Raw genomic sequence first — 21,507 nt, 5'->3', positions numbered from 1 at the left:
TTTTCTCCCCTAACCTTCATTTTCGTGAGACAAACAGTCTAAAGTGGAAAAAAAAAATCTACGAATGTCTCGAGAAAAATTTCGATATATAGAGAATTTTTCGATGTATAGAAACAAATTTTCTATGTAATGAACATGGAAATGTGCTGGGATTTCGATATATAGAAAATTTCGATATGTGGAAGTTCGATATATGGAGGTCCGACTGTAAATAAATAAATAAAAATAAAGTCATGAAAACATTGGTATGAAACATTGTATGTGAGGGGGATGGGATGCGCTGTCTAATTCCCGAGCCTCCTCCAAAAGTTATTCTGTATCCGCTTCTGTTTGCTGCTGAGTTCAAACTGAGAAATTCCAGTTTAAAATTTTGCATCTCCGTGTATTTGATTCAGATGCAACATTTTCAGACTTTTTAAAAAAATATTTCCCACATACAAATGACCATAAAACATAGTATTTAGGTGAAATATATGACAAAGAACCACCTGGTGACAGCGATTCAATTTTGATAAAAAAAAAGTGCAGATACGACTTTTGCACTTAGCATGGGAGTTAGTCTTCACATCTCATTTTCATGTATAAATAGTCTGAATTTGTACTAATTTCCCCAAATTTAAGAATAAGTGAAGGAGCAGAGCTCCAGCAAGCTCCCGTGCAAATTAAGCCCTACTTTCAACCACAGAAACTTTTCATGATCACAGAAACATAACATACAACGTACTTACAATACTTTTAAAAAAAAGTATCGTAAGTATATCATCACTGCTAACATATTTAACTTACAGGAGGAGAATTTTGTTTTGTCTGACCATTTTTAATACATATTAATCTTCTGTAGCGCTCACTGTCTAATTGATTTAAATAGTTTTTTCTACGTATTTCCATTTGGCCACGTATTTCTAAGACATCTAAAGGAAATTTATGCTGCAGTGGATTTTCATGCATTTTTTGATGTTCTTGAATAGCAGATACTGTGTCTTCCTTTTCTTCAAGTTGTGTCATTTGTTGATAATGCCTTTCTTTAATGACCTGTAAGAGTACACAAGTAAATTTATGTCAAGACTAGATTGTTATTTCAAATCAATCCTCAGGAGAGAAAAATGAATAATAAAAAACGATACACAAGAATAGAAATCAATTACAATATTAAATTTAAATTAATAAATTCAAAAAATACACGAAAAAGCTAACGTTACTAAGTAAAAGAGACCGCTACTCACAGTGATGTGCTCTTATGTCATACTAGCAGCCCGTCCTGACCTTGTTCGGGTTAAAAAAAAATCTATCTTAATAAAATATTATGCTGTAACTTTTTAATTTAAAGCTGGATAGTAAACAATATTTTTTGTTTGGTTTTTATGAGATTTGAAACAAATTGATTCACATCATTTCCTGATCAGGTGAGATAAATAATTACCACAGAACAATACAATCTTCCTGTATGCACCGTAGTTCTACGTATCGTTAAATTGTGCATTTGAACTTCAGATTTGCAGATTTTGACGGCTTAAGAAATTTTCATTCGAAATTGCAATTACTTAAAATGGAAACTCAAATATGCGGGGACTATGGGGATGCAAAGAACATGAGACATGCCAACTGATCTACCTGCTGATGCTGTAAAAACAATACTCTAAATCATATCATTCCTTAGTGATTTTAATTAGGGTCCTATTACATTACACAGATTAGGCAAATTCAAGTTGCGCAATGAAATTATTAGGATATCGCCTTTAATTTTAAAAGCATGAAGAGAAGTTTGGAGGAAGGATGGGAATTAAGGAATTCATGCGATGATGCACAGTGTTGTTGGCAAAAACTATAGCCCTCTTGCACATCCACATGTATTTTTTTTTTGGACAAAGAGTCTTGGTTTCAGGATAAACATTGAGGATAAAATCATTTAGAGAGAATTTCCTGACTCGTCTATTTTGATAATATATCCTTTTCCAGGTATTTTCCTGTTACTTACTTGTAATAAAAGACTCTAGTAATGCTTATCACCATCTTCTAATTGAAATCTTACAGTTGTTCTTAAGATAGAGATTGTAAAGGGCTCTTAAAAGGAGACAATTTTAATCAGGATTGAAGTATATCTACAGGCATTCCTCTAGGGCACTACAGAAAGAGTTTGATGAAAGTCACTGTCAAATACGAAGGTGCACCTCTCATAATTTTGTCTGAACCTCTTCATTGTTCTATCTATGGCTTCTATAGCCATATTGAAAAAAGCAGTTCTCCCAGTTGCATTTTTTCTCTCGGGACAAAAGGAGTCTTTCTGGTGGCGATATTCAAACTAATTTAAATCAGGAATAGTCAGTTTTTAAATCACTAAGTGAAGTCCTATGGCAGTTCCGTAAAAAAAACTTTGCAAATACCAGCCTGCCTGTTGATCGATTTTTGGCTACTGATGAATTTATTAAGTTTTCCAGTTCCACCGGGTATGCCAAAGAACATTAATTTGCGTTCCTGGTTTTCATGGACTAATCTTGTTTTTATCGAATCGTTTTCGTTGGTTCTCTGCGGCGGTAGCAAACCAAAGTCCCCTATTGAGTTTTCGCTGCACTGACAAATTTGGCATTTTATTTTAATTATGCTTTGCTTTATATCGTTTGATTTAGAGCGACACTCATAGTTTTTCTGCTGATACTCTCCTTGCAATATGTCATCACAGAGATCTTTTTTAAATGTTTGCCATAAAGCAATAGAATCTAAAAGTTGACATAAAATTTAAAATAGTTATAAACAATTCTCTGAGTTTAGGAGCGGAATCAGAAAGTTATATGCATCAAATGAGGTTAGTTTTTGAATTTTGTCGTCTCCTATAGGAACGAGTTCTGTACATGCTGCTTGATGGGTTGGCAATCCTTTAACTGTCAGAAGACTTTTGAAGAATGTTGGACCACGAAAATGTTCTTAAGTGACAAAATTCTGATAGGCTAGTAGGATGAATGCTCTATATTCTATGAAGTGGTGAGTCTTTTTCAATCCCAGGATGAATTTCAACCTCTTTTACTCCTTTTCTTCAGGAAATTGCTTTTCTCACATGCATCTAATTTTTTTTTTGTAATTTCTTTCTGACATTTTCTGATAATAGGGTTGGCTATCTTATTTACTTATATTGATTTAAGTGCTTTAATACGGTCAGCATGAAGAATATTTCCGCAAATAATTTTTATTTCCTCTTTGGCAATTTTTTCCTTTCGAATGTTCTTTATTCGTCATTGTTTTAACTCTTAACTTTGAATATTCGGTACTTATGTGCAATTACTCTGAGTTCAAAATTTTCTAAATTAAATGTACTTAAATGAATTCCTTAGCAAATATGCTTCATTTCGATTTCAGTATGAATAAAAACCTTAAAGGATAGCCCATCTATCTGCATTACATGAATTCAAAAACAAATTTGCTCAAAGCGAATCTCAGCTATAATTCCTTTAAATAAATTTTAAAGCATAAACATTTGATGACTCTAAATGATTTGCAATTTCAAAGGTAAATGTAATGCTACACACTTTATCCTCGGTATCCTCAAATACATGTAAAGCTTTTGGCGATTCTTATGCTGACATCGTGATTTCTTTTCCCTTGTGAGTTGCCATTCTTCTACGTTCAGTTCGGGGAGAACCTTCCACCATTCTGCTGTTGCAAATGTGCACAATTGGTTTTGTTTTTTACGTTTATGAGAATAAAACTGTACGAAACATAAACTGGTAGCAAAGACAAACTATTCGTTTAAAAAAATAGTATAAATACATATATGCATAATTTATAGCCTATGTCACTCAGTAAGAATGCACCTTTCATGCAGTGAAAGAATTTTTTTAATAGTTGCAGTGGTTCCGGAGATTACCTCTAACATATAAACATACAAAAATCCGCTCCCTCTCTCATTAAAATATTAGTATAGATAATTCGTTTGAATAAATTTTGAAGTATAAAATCATGTGGCTCTAAATGGCTGGAGTTTTGCGAGGCTATATGAAGGCTCTATCATCTACAGCCTCAACTATATGTAGAGATATTGGCAGTTATCGTAAACATTTTTACTGTCACACATTTCCATCCCTCAGCATTCAATTCGAAAAGAACCTTCGACTACTTTGTCATTGCAGCTGCATACAAAACATAAACTGGTGGCGACGACAAACTATTGGTATAAAAAATTAGTAAAAATACATTACCTGAGAGTCTTTCAAACGTGAAAGCCAAGGCCGTATCCAGAAATTTTTTTCGGGTGGGGCCCGGATTAGCACATTGCCCTAACACACTCACATATAGTATATATAGACACACCAAACGCATAAAAATGTTAACATAGAAGACTTATTTTTAATGATTCCACTGTTTGCACTGTTATTTTAATTTCTTATTATTTTTCTTATTCACCTTGTAGTGGTAAGGATAACAGGAGAGTGTCTCTTTAAGTCAGATGTAGAACATCCATAATTTCAGGAGGTCCAGGGTTTTTTTCTATCGAGAAATTTTTGAAAAAAAAAATCTGTATTTTGAGGCCTTATATTAGGTAATTGAGACTACAAAAAAAAAAAAAAGGCAAATAAAGTCTTTTAAAAGTTATACATTCTTTTGCAAATCAAGATCAAACAAAATAAAAATTGCTTGCTCGACAAATCATGGAACTTAATGGACAGAGAGGAAAAACGAGAGAGGAGAAAAGAGAAGCACCCCGCCATCTGCTCATATCGGTTTTTAGTGAAGTTTGTTTTTGATCACTCCCCCTACCCCCATTTTTTTCATTAAATGCCCTACAGTATGAAAATTGTACAAAACAGCTTAAAAGAAATGGTGTAGACATTCAGAAAATAAGAACGGAAGAGTAATATTGTGGCCATTTGGATAATTCATACTTTATTTTCTGGATAAGATACAAAATTGAAGAACTTTTCAAGGAATTTCAAAAACTTAAAAATAATTTTTAAAGATTCTCGAACAGTTAAAATTATTTGAAGCTCTTTATTTACACTTTTCAGAAGTTGGTTGCACAGTCTTACAAAATGATTATAACTTTGTAGGACACACCCGTTTTAAGTTAAAAATAAATACAACGAAATATTTCTCAAAACAAACTTTTTTTCAATCACAAGTAGTGCAGAAAATGAAAGAGTAGAGTAAGTGTTATTTTTTTTCTCATACTTAAGGTATTAACAGTATGCAGTAGAAGTAAGAAAAAAAAAACAAGCAATAACAAAAGAACTTCCATGATACTGAATTCGGCATTAAATAAATGCAAGACAAGAAACATATCAATCACAAAAATGATCTTGAAAATTATGCTACAAAAACGCGATAATCGCGATCTTTGCATTTTTTACTCAGGATGTATCAATGAGCTGAATTTGGCACATCTTGGTAACAAGATACTCGCCTAGTCGGAAACTAGGGGCCCAACCTTTTGGGAGTCAATGGCTCGAAATCAGTACAGTATAAGTTTTATAAGAGTTTTAGGGGGAGGAGGGCAGGGTCGTTCACAGAGGGGAGAAGGGACACTGTTGGTCCGAGCCCGACCTTAAATGGGGTCCAATATTTTTAAACCTAGGGTTGAAAATATGGGTAAACAATATGGAGGGGGCCCAAAAAAAAAAAAAAAAAAAGCATTTGTGACAGCCCCAAAATTTCTGTGCATGCCTCTGGAGGAGGAAGTGCACAGAAGTAAGTTCGATAGACTTAAAAGTCTACCGAACTGACAAAGTGCCTGCCTTGACCCTGGACTGCCCTGAATTGAATTGGGAAAGAGAGCAGGAAGTCCTAATTAAAGGTCTAAATTTCAAGTGTGCCTTGCAGCTAATGAGAACTAGAACTGCTTTTTCTGTATTTCTTCAAAATATTATAAATTTTGAATAGTAGCAAAATTAAGAATAAAAAAATTTTTTTTTGTTATTTTCCTTTTCTGACATTAGGAATTTAAAAAAAAAAAAAAAAACCTTCTGTTTTACGGTACAAAACATTTCAGGTTTCGGGGGGGGGGGGGGAGCGTCAGGCCCCCCTCTGGATACGGCCTTGGTGAAAGCAACTGAAATGTAATTCTAAACATCAAACGTGATAAAGGTATCAAAAATACTGGATTTCAAAGACTAAATATAACAGTTTTGTGCATTTAATTTATAATGAAATATTTATTAGACCATAAATGTAATGAGTTGAACGTAATTTGGAGCTAACTGTAAAAAAACTCACGATTACAAAAGTTTCATTTCCCATGAAATTTATTTTGTCAATCATTAATTCTCACTTAAAAACTAAAAGCACTTTTAAAAATATTATAAATCTGATGATATTGTCACAAGCAATCTAAGAAATAAATAAAATAGAAAAAATGGTGCTTAATTCTAAAGACTATTTCTATTGGTTCATACTAAAATGTATGAAACAAAATAAGTATATATGATTGCTTGATTGCAACACTCAGAAATTGCTGTTAATCTTAATATCTTTTCATTTAGTTTAACTCTAAGGCAGCCTGTTAAATACGAATTAAAAACTAGAGAAGAAATAGGCTGTATACAGCTTTGTTTAAATATCTTTACTATATTGCCTATATTTTTTCTTCTTTTCAGTACTTTCACATTAAAATTTATTTGAGCTGAAACTTTTTAAATATTCAAACACATTTACCTTATTAAAAAAAAAAGTTTTCAAAATTTTTTTAAATCTAAATTTTAAATGTATTGTGCATATTGAGAGAACAGCTCATAGCATTAATCTGCTACAAATATTACAAGTTTTGCCGATAGAATTTAATACAATTCTCAACAAGTATATAGTGAAAAAAAATGCTTTTCAACTGATGACAAGTTGAATTCTCAACTCCAGAGCTCAAATACGCTACCTTGCGGTGATTAACAATACTAAAGAAGAGGGTAAAACATTCCATTCCACTTGTTTTCTTTGGGGTAAATTAAAGGCTTCAGACAGTTTATAGTGTAATATAATTTCAGAAGAATAGAAAAGAATGCTTCCCACAAACACGATGAAAAATTACTGTCCTTCACTAAGCGTCAAAGGAAGTTACAGCATCTGTTTGTTTTACCTTTTTCATCCACCACTAGACATTGGCTGCAGCGCCCCCTTTAGTTTATTGGAGTTGCAAATTAAAGAAAGCTTTGAAAACCTGCATTATTTGAAAAGATCCCAAAATCCAAATACATGCTTAAGTTCAGTCTTGAAATTAGTTTGTTAATTATATTAACAAAATTAACTTTATAATTAGTTTAATTTTTCTTTGTTTTTGGCAACAATTAAAAAGAGGAAATAAAAGACAGGCAATCAGAGATAGTACTTACAGAAAGTCTCTAAAAATTGATTTAATGAATGAATGAATGAATGATCAGTTGATTGTGTGAATTAACGAATGAACAATTGATTAATTAAATAAACATATGACTGATAAAATGAATGATAATTTCTTTGACTTATTGATTGAATGAATGAATGTATTGTTGATCAAGTAGTTCAACAAATGAGAGAGAGAAAAAAAAAAACTTCTAACACAAATAAAAGTTTTCCCTCTTATTCCAGAACAAACCAGTTTGTTAAGAAGAGCACAATGACTGGTAATGAAATTCAGTTGCAAAAGGGACTTGTGTTTAAGGAACAACTAACTTACCTTTAAAGTTTTGCTGTGATGTTGATAGAACAAAACAGCTAAAAACAGGTGCCATATTTTAAATTCTGGCCATAGGACTTGGAAAAAATAGAGGACAGAGTATGAACTTTGCCATAGCAAAAAATCACTCAAGCGGACTTCTCCGGAGGTTCTTACAACAATGTCTGGATTGGAGCTCTTACAGGAATAAAGGCTGCGATTGAAGATGTTTTCTGTTATATCACTGTAACACGAAAAAAATGCACACAATCAACTTTTACACAACTATAAATTAATATTTCCAGATATACAGGGCTCACAACACATTTTAGCTATTAGTAGGGGGGCATACTACATTCCGTGGGAAATTTCGTGAGGAAATTGTGAGACCAATTTTAATATATTCCTTATGGTCTATATAACTATGCCTCACCGGGTGTTTTGCTTGAATTCGTGTCAGACGGCCTGTATGACGTCATCAATCCAAGATGGCGGCTTTGATGAGTTTTTGAAATTATAAGTTTATTTTTGGGTATTTTGTGACAATTTTTTGGTGAATTTACTTGATTAATATTCTATTCACCTTCTTATTATAAATTAAAAACAAAATATTTGATTTATTTGTTTATTGATTCATTTTTAAAGAAAATTCTGATAAATCCTTTTTTTTTACCTTGGCACACTCTAATTAGCAACTTAAAAGTATCTCGGGTGAGCTTTTGCAGTTAAAAATGCTTTTATTTTTCAGGATAAGATCACCAAACATTAGTACAGTCGAACCTCGTTAATTCGAACACGATTATAACGAACTACTGCTAAAGCGAACTACATTTGCGGACCCAGTCCTTATGTTGAAAATCACTTAACACACTCAACACTATTGTTTTTCAGATAAAACGAGCTACTGTTGGGACAAATTTACTTTGAAGGTCCCTTTGAGTTCGTTTTAACGAGGTTCGACTATGTAATCGTTTAACAGAATTCCTAATAACCTGTATAATTGCGCCTTACGAGGAGTTTTTCTTACACCTTTTAGAACGCGTCCCAGTAACGCAAAACAGTCCCCTGCTGGATGATTTTCTGACCCTCACCCTTGACCTCTTTGACCGGATGTGAATATCGTATTACATCGGGGGTGCTCTTAAGGAATTCGTAGGAAGAGTAGAAGAGAAAGCTTCTGAGTAGAGAAAGTATTGTTTGCCGTTTCGTTGGTGAAAAATCTGATAATCTACAAGTACGGTTATTTTTTCCTTAACCTATTTCTGCTGTTTTATTCACGATGTCTTCTATCCCAGAAACGCATTTACAAGTTTCTTTGCCTCCATCTTCAAAAAAAGCAAGGCTACAAATTAATTACAAACTGTGTATTTTTTGTCAGATGAAGAAGAAGTGCCGATTAGTTAAACCCATTGGTTATGATACAGTTTTAGAATGTGTCAAGAAGAGAGCAGAATGGAATGACAAAGAGTATACGTTACTTAACGATAGATTAACGAATGTGACCGTAGAAGAATTGAGAAAAGAAAACGCATCATGGCATGCAGAATGCTACAAGAAGTGCACTCATAAAGCAAGCATGGACAGAAGTAAGAGAGTACACGAAATGGATAAGAATGAACCATCTTGTTCTACTTCCATTCATGAAGACAATGTTGTAAGCTACACAAAGAGATCCAAAATTGTCGTTGGTGACAAAAATAAGTGTTTTTTCTGCTTTGAAAAAGGGAGTGTAAGAAAACCATTGGTGGCGATAAAAACAGATTCTGCAGGTCAGCAATTACAAAAAACAATTGAAATTTCCAAAAATGAAACTTTCAAAATTAAACTCGGTGACTGTACGGATCCAGGAGACCCTCATGCAAAGGACATTTTATACCATAAATCTTGCTGGGCAAAGCATGTACATAATGTTTTACGAAAACATCGCGATCCTGATGCAGTAACAAAGTCGCAAGACATTTCCAATGAAGCAACAGACGTAGATTTTCTGTGTGCATTAAATGATTTTCTTGTTCAGGGAAATGTTACTACAATAGCAGATCTTGAAATGAATTATCAGTCAATTGCAAATAAAAATGGAGGAAAAAATAAAACGCCAAAAGAAATTAAAAATCTCATTCAAGAAGAAATTGATGGCGCTATATTTAGTAATCCAAAAAGAGTAAATGAGTCGCAACGCGTGTCTTTAAAGGCAACTGTAGACATTACCCTAGCTAATGCAGAAGATGATTTTATAGACATTGGAAAAAACATGAGAACTATCTTTGAAGCAGCAAACATTTTACGCAAAGCAGTTTTATCTCATCAGAAATGGATATTTACAGGATCTCTTGATCAGAATCAGATAGTTGATGCTGTTCCAACCGAAGTTGACCAGTTTTTTAAATGGTGCTGCAATGGAAAATTTGAAAATTCCACTTCTGAGGTGCAGGACAATACCGTGCTAAACAAAGCTAAAAGACTGTCACACATATTCATGTATGAAATACTGTCTCCGTACCAAGCTTCAAAAGAAACTGTTCATCGACACACCCGAGACATGCCTTTGCAAGTTGGTGTTGGCCTTACAATGCACTCTGCAACCCGAAGCAAATTTATAATTGATTTTTTACACAAAATAGGAGTTTCGATTGATTATGCTAAAGTTCTACGTTTGGAAACACAGATAGCGAACGAGGTATTAAGGCGCATAGATGAGAGTGGCGGGATCTATATTCCTCCTGATCCGATAAAGGCAAGATTTCTGTTTTGTGCTGCAGATAACATTGATTTCCTTGAAGACACATCTTATGGAAAAGGTACTTTGCATGGCACTGTAATGGTACTTTATCAACAGAAAAAAGACTCGGATAGACAAATTCCACTTTCTCTTACCACACCTTCAGCAGCCCGTTCCCTTTCGACATTACCTCAGTCCCTGACTGAAATAACGTCCTATAAAATTACAAAGACAAGTAAGCCCAAATGTCCAGCATTTGGAGAAGTATTAGAAGATAAGAAAATAGAAAGTGAGATATTTAATCAGTTCCACTTAGAGGAGATTTTTTTATGATGGCCCGCGTTCAGCAAATAAAACATGAATCTGTTGATGATGATTTAAATGAATCTGAAAGTGACGTAGATGATGGAAGTGCATCAAGCCCTGAACCTGTTATTCATATTCCAAACTGGTCCGCGTACAACTCTATAGTTACAAAACAGCAGATCACTGAAACGCGTGTTTGTGCGTTACCTCTCATCGATAGCAGCTCAAGTTTTTCATCAACACAGCTTACTTTCATGCAGAAACTGGAAGACGTAACTAAATATATTTTAGGGGAAAATTCACCGACAGTAGTCACCATGGATATTGGGTTATACAAACCAGTTTTAAAACTTGCTATGGCAAACAAAAACTTGTCCCATAATTGGATTATTAGACCTGGTGAATTACATACGATTATGGCTATACTGCGAGCAATTGGGTTATATTTAGATGGTACAGGTCTCGACGCCACTTTGACTGAGTTATACAGTGAAACTGTAGTGTCAAAAATTCTTGCAGGAAAGTGTGTTAGATGGGCTATAGAAGCACATTCTACGTTAAGGCTTGCACTATTCAAATGTTATCTCGATGCCTTTTATACACACAATGAAGAAATTAAATTTCAATGCGATTATAAAGTCCAAAAACTAATCAACTGCTTTCAAGAAAAAAAGTATGATGAAGCAAGAGAACTTCACTCAAATGTAATGCAGATATTAATAGATTTTAAAATGCATGAAAAAATGAAAGATTTTGAGGATACAGAATCAACTGGAAGACCAATATTTAAACTTGCTTTGTTATATATGCATATGGTTGATACTATGCTACTTTTTATACGGTCCTTTTTATACGGTCTGTTAGGTCAGGAAATTGGGAATTACACATTTCTTCATTGGAAGCTTTCGTTCCCTATTTCTTTGCTTTGGATTTAACAAATTATGCAAGTATGATATCATGGTACCCATAGGCGGATTTACGGGGGTGCCAGGGGGTGCGCCGCACCCCCAAAATTATTGGCGGTGTTTTGAAAAAAATTAGTTTAGTATATTTCACTCAGAAACGCAGTTGGGGGAAAAAAATCATAGCTGATTATACTAGTAAATTTACTTGAAAGAAACTTTACTTAAAGAAACTTCTCAAACAATTTATTGTTCAGTGCTGTTATTTATAAACTAATTACTGTACATTCGTGATTAATTACTATACATTCGTATAGTAATTGCATGTTCTGTAATTGGGTATTTATTCGTATACCAATACCAATTCTTCAATTTTGAAACAACAATGGCTAATAAAGTGCAAAAAAAAAAAAAAAAAAAAAAAACCATGGCTATTGCGAGAAACTTTATCAATAAAATCTACACCGAAATCAACCTAAACCAACATTTTTAAGATGAATTTTCAAAAATTTTTTGAAGGAGGACTCCCGGACATTTTGCTGCAGTGGTGCATCCAGAGGGAAGGGGGCACAAGACTGGTGACCCTCCCCGCAAAATGCTGAGTAGATGTTTAAAAAATATATTCTTTATTTTTGAAGAGAAGAAAAGATCTCATTTTGGGAAAACGCAGTTATTTTACGAAAAAAAAGAATGTTGGGAAAAAATCTTAATTTCTCTTTCAAAAAGAAATATTGACATTTAAATTTTTCAACAGCTTCAGATTATTGGCGGCGAATCGTGTGCCTCCCCCCCCCTCCTGGTACAATCCTCTTTCTTTCATATCTCCTTCCTCCCTTTTTTTTTTTTTCATTTTTTCTATTTCGTTTTCATTTTTCCTATTAGTCCTAAAAAAATTTCTTCTCCAAAGCCCTTTCTTCAGCCAAAATTGTTACAAAGTACCTCAAATTTCGTTTCTTGGGCTTCACTTTCGCAAAATTTCCAAGAAAGATCTTCTAACCACCTAAATGCATCGAAAATCGTTTAAAATTGCGTTTTTGGAGCTTCAGTTTTGAAAAACTGCAGTTGCCCTAACGTTACCAAATATGGTCTTACACTCATGTGTTTAAGACTTCAATTTTGGAAAATATTCGAACAAGGGCCTCCGACCCCCTTTCTCTAATATCATTGAAGAGTGTTAATACTTTGGTTTTGAAAACTACTGTTTCGAAATATTTAAGTGGAAGAATCCTTCTTTTCAATACCATGGAGTATTGCAGAAGAGCTTCATTTTTAGGACTTCAATTTCGAAAATTTTACAGGGGAGAGCTCCAGAACACCCCGTCCGGTAACAGAAGCAAAAATTGTCCTCCGTAGTATTTTTGGAACTTCAATTATGAAAAGTTAAAGAGGTAACGTGGGGAAGGGGTTACGTATTTCTATCTGCTTTTCAAAAAATCGATTGGAGACCGTCTGTGAGTCTCATTCCTAACCCAAACTATAAATATGAACTATAATCACATTTATAAGACTAAAATTTCTAAAAATAGCTTTAGAGCCACACGTACCTTTCTTGCCCTTAAAATATCACCAAGAACTGTAAAACTGCGTTTCCAAAACTACTATTTCAAATTTTTTCTGGGGGCGTGAATCCCATTCCAAACCAGTAGCCTGATTCATCCATTGCTTCTAATATCGACTTTCGTTTAAGACTTTTTCTGCAGTTTGAAATGTTAAGAATTGCCCATCCCCTAATCTTACCAAATATGGTTTACATTGCGTTTTTTAGATTTAAAAGTGTGTCCCGCCCTAAAATTATTTCCTGATTTCACCACTGCCTTGTTATTCCGGGAATACTCCCCCCCCTTCCCCAGATCCCTGTTATTGTTGCACCCCCAAATATTTCGACCTAAATCCGCCTATGATGGTACCTGACTGATATGAAGCGTCTTAAAGTTAAGCATCCAAATCTTTGGAATGAATTTATGGAAGGAAATTGGGTTGTTAAAAAGTCTTCTGTACCATTTTGTGCTTTAGGGTCAGATGAAGCTTTAGAGCAAGAGAATAGGAGAATGAAAGTAATTGGTGGAATAGTAAATATAACTCAAAAGAAAAATACTTTAGCGCGATTTTTTTTGACCTCTCCAGAGCTGGCAAGGATTTCTGATAAAACTAAAGCAATGATTGGATTAAATGAAATGTTAAAGAGTAAACATCATCATTTGGCAGGTTCAAGAGGAAAGCGACAACATGAAGATGTGCAGTCTATATATAATGCTATCAGAGTATCAACAAACCCTATAACATATGATGGAAGTGAACTTATTAACACAACAACAAAGTCTGTACATAGTGAAGCCACACAACCAGATGTATTAAGCATTTTAAACAGAGGCCGTGAAATGTACGCCACTTTCAAACGAGAGAGAATTGAAACTGAAAATATGAACTTCTGGGCCCCAATGAAGAAAGAAAAACTAAATCTATGTAAAAATAGCATGAAGAAAGTTGCGACAAATATAGCTGGCACTGTTCTACAGTTGAAAGCTGATCGATCGTTATTTACCCGTTTGCTAGTTATATCGAGGAGCCGAGCAGACATTGATTTAAAAGCAGCACTTGGTGCATATGAATTTTCGGCTGTTCCACAGTCTATGTTTAATTTGGAAGGGTCGATAAAATTGTCCCAAAACAAATCAAAGTTAATGAAGATTTTAGAGGAATGTGGCTCAGAAAAAGTAGACAGTAGCATCAAAGATTCTTTACCATACCCCATGAAATACTCAAACATACCGAAGCAAATGAATAGAAAATCTTACAGGGTTGCTGTTATTGATGGAATGGCTGAGTTACAATCAATGAAGAAATCAGAGCTAGTGAAAACATGTAATGATTTAGCTGCAGAATTTAATAATAAGATCAAAGAAATTCTTTTAAATTATGATGAAACACACTTAGTGTTTGACACATATATTGAAAACTCGCTGAAATCTGCCATGCGGAAAAAAAGAGTGAGTACGTTAACACCCATTGAGTTCAAAATAACTGATTCTACTAATATTAAAATGTACAGATGAAGACACTACTTTCTCATATAAAAACAAAGGATAATTTGACAGCTTATCTGGCGGAAAAAGCTTTAATATACGCACGCAGCATTGAAAAAGACCTAATCGTTAGCTGGAGAAGTGAAGCTAAATCATCATTAAAAGGTGTTGTGACTGCACTGAAAAGCAGTCATGAAGAGGCAGATGTTAAAATAATACTGCACTGTCTTCATGCTTCTAGAGAAGGGGCAACCAGTATTCATATATATTCCCCTGACAGCGATGTATTTTTACTAGCATTGTTCTGGTTAAAATCATTTCACTGCCCATGCTCATTTTTGACTGGTGTAGGTAGTAATCGAAGAATGATCGATCTAACCAGCATTGTGACCGCAATAGGACCCGAAAAAACTAAAGGAATATTAGGACTCCATGCTGTATCAGGATGTGATACAACAGGTTCACTTGCTAGGAAAGGGAAACCATCTTTTTGGAAAATTTACAAGACGGCAGACAAAGAAACTCTTGATGCTCTGAGTCATCTGGGGTCAACCGAAGAATTTAGTGGAAATGATAAAGTTGCTATTGAAGGATTTATTTGCTCCGTGTATGTGCCTCTGACCAAGATTTCTGACATTGGAGAACTTCGTTGGTTCATGTTTTCCAAGCAGGAGGCTCAAAATGAAAATTTGCCTCCTACAAGAGCATCTTTGTCTCCATACATTTTAAGAGCGCATTATCAAGTATTAGAGTGGCGTCTTGCTGACCAGCAGCACCCGAATTTACCGTCACCGTTAGACTTCGGATGGGAAAAGAAAGACAACTTCTATGCTCCAGTTATGTGTATACTTCCTTGTGCATCTGACTCCATCTTGAAGCTAGTTCGATGCAGCTGTGTAAAGGGAAAATGCATTGTTTCGTGTAAATGCAAATCTCAGAACATTTCATGCACTGAACTTTGTGTGTGTGGAGGTGATGAGGACTTATGTGAAAATCACAGCCGACAAAGCGATATTGATGACACTTCAGATGAAGAACTTTAAGTAAGAACTATTTGTTTATTTTTAAATCTATATTTTTAAATTAAAATTAGAGTTTAAATAATTTACTCATTGTTTAGAGTACATAAAATGTAAGTAATAAAATTGTCATTGTTTCCCATATTAAGTAACGGAAGTTGTAAGTTTTTCTACATTGAAAAAAAAAGTTTCTTATAACCCCAAAACGCAAATAATTGTACATGTTTTTATGGAATAATAAATTTTATTTTATGGTACAAGCTTTCCAAAATATTTTTAACTGCTATTGGTAACTAAAAAAGTTCATAAAATCTGAATCGAAAATCACAAATAACAAAAACTTATTTTATATGCACAATTTGTTCTTAAATTTGAAAAGTAATCGTATTAAAATATTAAAAATGCAATACAAGTTGAAAAAAAATCATAATAGGCCTCAAAAATGTGTTAAAACCGAGAACTTTCATCAATATCTAGTGCAGCCGCCATCTTGGATTAATGACGTCATACAGGCCGTCTGACACGAATTCAAACAAAACACCCAGTGAGGCATAGTTATATAGGCCATAAGGAATGTATTAGAATTGGTCTCATAATTTCCTCACGAAATTTCCCACGGAGTGTCTTTTACTTTAAGTATGCAACTGGACTATATAGAAAAGGGTAAAAGAGGACCACTTTCAATCAAAAAGGGGACAAAAGAGGACCAGTTAGGATTAAAAAGAGGACCTGGGGAGGACCATTTATACTGAAACCCAGGGAAGCACCAAAAGGCAAATTAGCTGCCTTTTGGGTGAAAGTACATGAAGATAATTTGTTAATTAACCATAATAATGATTTTTAATGATGCAATTCCTTATCACCTTCTGTACAACTGAATTTTTATCCACTGAATTACATGATTTATATTTGGAGCGGGGGGGGGGGGACACAAGCAAGCATGTAACTAACGATCGTGCAGAGTAATTTTAATTGAGAAATAAATTTTCTACTAATTAACAGGTGAAAACTGGGTAATTCAAAATAACCAGCTGAGTGACCGATGAATCAGTGCATACATACCGTAAAATCACGAAAGTAACCCCCCTATTTTCAATACAAAACTTGTTGATTTCAGAATTGGGGAGGGGGTTGTAATTGAGATTTTTTTGAAAAATTAGCCAAAATAATAATTTTTGGTAGTGTTGATTTTTGAGAGCAGAAAAGAAATGAGTGAACGAAGTGTAAAAAATTAATTAAAACCTGTCATAATTTTCTTCTTGTAATAAATTGCACGTGGGCGCCATTTTTTTTTCGAAAGAAAGGATTTTGTACATTAGTTGGCAAAACCCCAATAATTTGTCGCTTGAAAATAATTCATGTGCTGAATGTAATAAGGATACAGTAAAAGAAGCAAAATCTCAATGTTCTTGTTTCAAAATAAAAGCAAAAATCACAATCACGACCCCAAATTCATTACGAAAATTGTAATTTTGAAAACTATGCATTACAAAATTTGAGAACGTAAAAACAGACAAATCTCTTACTTGATTTAGTAAAATATACATTTTTTGATGATCCTAAATTCGTTCAAGTACTTTATTTCTTTTTTAAAAAAGATTATTTTTCAGTTTCACACTACTTTTTAAGCAACATGTTTCCAAAATGGCGTCATGTTGAAGAATGTTTATTTTCACAAGTCGGAACAAAAATGCTCCCTCCAAAATGAATAAAAAGTAGTACAATTGCATAAATTTCTTTTGTAATACATATGAAAAAAAAGACGTTCTTGCATCAAAAGGAGTCTTCCAACAAATACATCATGGAGACTTTTTTTTTCTTTTTTGTTTAAATCATTGTGTTTTCTTTTCTTTCTTTTTTTTAGCCTACTTTCCCAGAGAAAGTCAGAGAAAGAAGAAAAAAGCATGAAAGAAGGCTTAATGCATCTTGAAAATTACAAAAAACGAAAAAAGTCAAAAAAAAAAAAAATCGAAAATTAAAAATTGGAAAGTAGGGTATTGAGATGGGGGAAAATGTCTGTCAGTCAGTCTGTCTCTCCCCCCACCCCAATAACTTTTGAGTGAATAGTCCGATTAGAACAAATTTTTTTTGTGCTCAAAAGATCTCAGCGAGGACACCTCATTCCTATGTCTCACTTTTTGACTTGAACTATTTTTTGTTCAATTTTGAACAGTTCAAAAAAATTAACATTAGCGCCTACGGGGAAATTCAAGGCAATTCCGAACTGTGAGGCGAATTTGCTTCGAACAAACTTTGTAGGAAAAAGCTTTTGACGAAAAACTTGTATATAAAATATCTTTTAGATTTGAACAAATTTCCATTGAACTTTAACAGTTCAAATCCCTTAACATTAGCGCCTACCGGGAAACTGAAAATCAATGTAGATTTGTACATGAAGGCGGATTTACTTCAAACAAATTTTGTTGGAAATAGCTCTTGACCACCAACTCCCGACTCCGACAATTTTGGGGCATCTGACTTTGACTCCAACTCCTGTACCCAACAATTAGTCAGACTCCAACTCCCCGACTTCGACGCTTTGGCAAAAATTTATACACGGAGGAAAAATGACTGACTCTGATTCTTAGTATTTGACTCCGACTCCTTTATCCCAAAATGAGATTGACTCTGACTCCGCAGCCATGGTTTTAACTGTGAAATAATTATTGTTAATATGACTTGTTTTTATTTTCACTCTAAAGTTTTAATTTAAATATTCAGTTTTCGGCGGATAAACTCGAAGTCATTTATGTTTCCATCTAAAGATATGTTTTTAACAATGAAAATTATTTCTTTAGGTTGACATTTTATTGTTTTTATTTATTTTGATAAGTGCATTAATTCATTAAAAAAGTTATTTTTGACAACAGCGGAAAAAGAAACGATTTTTTTTAATATGATGTATTTATTTTAATGAGCTTATTAATTTAAATTTTTATTTTTTAATTTTGAAAGCGGTTAAAGAATTTTTTTAAATGGAAAAAAGTGTATTAGCTGCTTTGTTTAAAGGTGCTGCTATTTTATTTGTTTGTTTATTCATTTATTTATTTTTTTACGCATCTAATGTTTTAGATGAGTGAGGCATATTTTATTCTCAGAAATTAGCTTAAAATATTAAAAAATTATGCTTGAAACAATTTGCGATGTTAGCTATTTTTGAGAATATTGATCAGGTACTAGAAAGTAGTATGGATATACGGGAAAATAGCATAGGCGGATTTACGGGGGTGCGCCGCACCCCCAAAATTTTTCGTCGGGTTTTGAAAAAAAAAAGTAATTTAGTATATTTCACCCAGAAACGCAGTTGGGAGAAAAAAAATTCATAGCTGCTATACTCAGAGCTGCCAACCTTTGAAAATCGAAAATCGTAGCTGCATTTTGCGGCGGGGGTGGGGGGAGGCAGGGGGGCGTTGTTTCAGAATCAACAGTGATAAATTGTCAACTGTACAATGAAGAAAAACATGATACTTAATGAATTTCAAATATAATACAGCAAGTATTAATACGGAATAAAAGATTTTATACTGAATGTTTTAAGATGATAAATTCTTGATTATTTGCTGTACCTTTCACCCGGTTGGCATGTCTTTTTGAAGTAACATCACGACCACCATTTTCAATTGAAAAATCGCTATTGCGAATAGTACATCTTACATAAACCGTCTTTAAAGATGAAATAAAGAATGGCCAAGTGCTTTTATATTCTTCACGATATTTTTGGCAGTTTTTCTGCTTTTTTGCCGAAGAACTAACTGCATGAAAACTAAACCAGCAGCATACGTCTAGAAGTTTGATTTTCTGAACTTACCGATTTAGTTATCATGCAGTCTGTGATTTTTTTTTTGGGGGGGGGGAGGGGGGATTCTTTGGTTATAAATTAAAGAAACAGAAAATCGTTATTTTTGGACCCGCTTTCGTAGCGTCGTAACTTTAATCTGTAATTCGTAGAAACTACGATTTTTTCATAGCAGTGGGCAGCTCTGGCTATATTAGTAAATTTACTTGAATCCAGTGTATCACCACAGGTCACTAGGGCGAGAAACACATAACTGTGCTCAAATTAAGAACTAAAGTAATTTTATCGATTTGAAAAAAAAAAACGTAATTCACATAATTTTATGCAAATAAAGAAATTTTTCAATCAATTTATTGTTCAGTGCCGTGTTATTGTATAGAATAATTGCATGTTTTGTAATTGGGCGTTTATTCGTACATCAATACATCAATACCAACTCTTCTATTTTGAAACAACTATTGTTAATTAAGTCCAAAAAAAAAAAAAAAAACATGACTGTTTCAACAAACATCATCAATAAAATCTACTCTGAAATCAACTAAAATCCAACATTTTTAAAGTAAGTTTTCAAAAAATTTTGAACGAGGACTCTCGGACATTTTGCTGCAGTGGTGCATTTTGGGAGGAGGAGGCACAAGACTGGTGACCCTCCCCACAAAATGATGAGTTGATGTTTTTTAAAAAATATTTTTAATTACTGAAGAGAGGAAAATATCTCATATTGGGAAAAAGCAGTTATTTTAAGGAAAAAAAAGAATGTTGGGAAAAAATCCTAATTTCTTTCAAAAGGAAATATTGACATTTAAATTTTTCAACAGCTTCAGATTATTGGCGGCGAATTGTGTGCCTCCTCCTCCCCCCTCCTCCCACAATCATCTTTCTTTCCTATCTCTCCGCCCCCCCCCTTTTTTTTTCATTTTTCTATTAGTCCTCAAAAGTTTTCTTCTCCGGAGCCCTCTCTCCAGCCGAAGTTATTGCAGAGTATCTCAAATCTCGTTTCCTGGGCTTCACTTTCGCAAAATTTCCAAGGAAGATCCTCTAATCACCAGAAAATATCGAAAATCGTTTACAATTGCGTTTTTGAAGCTTCGTTTTTTAAAAATTGCAGTGTCCCTAACGTTACCAAATATGGTCTTACACTCATGTGTTTAAGACTTCAATTTTGGAAAATATTCGAACAAGGGTCTCTTCTCTAATATCATCAAAGATTGTTAATATTTTGGTTTTGAAAACTACTATATCGCAATATTTAAGTGGGAGAATCTTTTGGGACAGTAGCCTTCGAAATCCTTTTTTTAATACCATGGAGTATTGCATAAGGACTTCATTTTTAGGACTTCAATTACGAAAATTTTCCAGTTGAGAGCTCCAGAACACCCTGTCGGTAACATCATCAAAAATTGTCTACCATATCGTTTTTGGAACTTTAATTATGAAAAACTAAAGAGGTAGTGTGCGTATTTCTATCTGTTTTTCATAAAACCTTTTGGAGACAGTCCATGAGTCTCATTCCTAACCCAAACTATAAATCTGGATTATAAGCATTTATAAGACTTAAATTTCTAAAAATAGCATTGGAGCCCCACGTACCTTTATTGCCCCTAAAATATCACCAAGAACTGTAAAACTGGGTTTTTCCAAAATTGCTATTGAGAATTTTTTCTGGGGCGTAAGTCCCCCTTCCAAACTAGAAACTGGATTCACCCATTGTTAATCAAATCTAACAACATGCTATCTAAGAACATCGACTTTCGTTTAAAACTTTTTCCGCAGTTTGAAATGTTAAGAATTGCCGATCCCCTAATGTTACTAAATATGGTTTTTTAGACCTAAAAGTGCGCTCCTCCCTAAAATTATTTTCTGATTTCGCCACTGCCTTGTCCCCCCCCCCAGATCCCTGTTATTGTTGCACCCCCAAAATTTTCGGCCTAAATCCGCCTATGGAAAATAGGCTCATTAAGTTCTAGACGTAACTTCTTGTTAAGATAAGAAAACCTGTACTGGAGGGAGAAACGAAACCTTTGTAAAGGCTTTCTAAAGCAGAAAATGTTACCTTTTTTTTGGGAGGGAGTGGCAATTGAAGTTGATCGGAAAATTTTTAGGTGAAGGGAGTGTGGGGGGGGGGGGGGTAAATTC

At 34.0% G+C, this 21,507-nt stretch overlaps 1 protein-coding gene across 1 annotated transcript in view; it reads right to left on the bottom strand.

The window, feature by feature from the left end:
• Positions 1-237: 237 nt before the first annotated feature.
• LOC129224413 (dehydrodolichyl diphosphate synthase complex subunit DHDDS-like) overlaps positions 238-21,507 on the bottom strand; it is a 60,270-nt gene continuing 39,000 nt past the window's right edge. Inside the window, exons 6-7 of the mRNA XM_054858861.1 lie at positions 7,628-7,850; positions 238-1,032 (exon numbers count right to left, since the gene is read on the bottom strand). Coding sequence (XP_054714836.1) covers positions 778-1,032; positions 7,628-7,850 — 478 coding nt within the window. The 3' untranslated portion in view covers positions 238-777. The remainder of the gene's footprint in view (positions 1,033-7,627; positions 7,851-21,507) is intronic.

The sequence above is a fragment of the Uloborus diversus genome, chromosome 6 (genome assembly GCF_026930045.1).
Source record: "Uloborus diversus isolate 005 chromosome 6, Udiv.v.3.1, whole genome shotgun sequence".
NCBI lineage: Eukaryota > Metazoa > Arthropoda > Arachnida > Araneae > Uloboridae > Uloborus > Uloborus diversus.
Note: the sequence above shows the minus strand (reverse complement) of the source record. Positions and strands in the feature narration are given on the sequence as shown.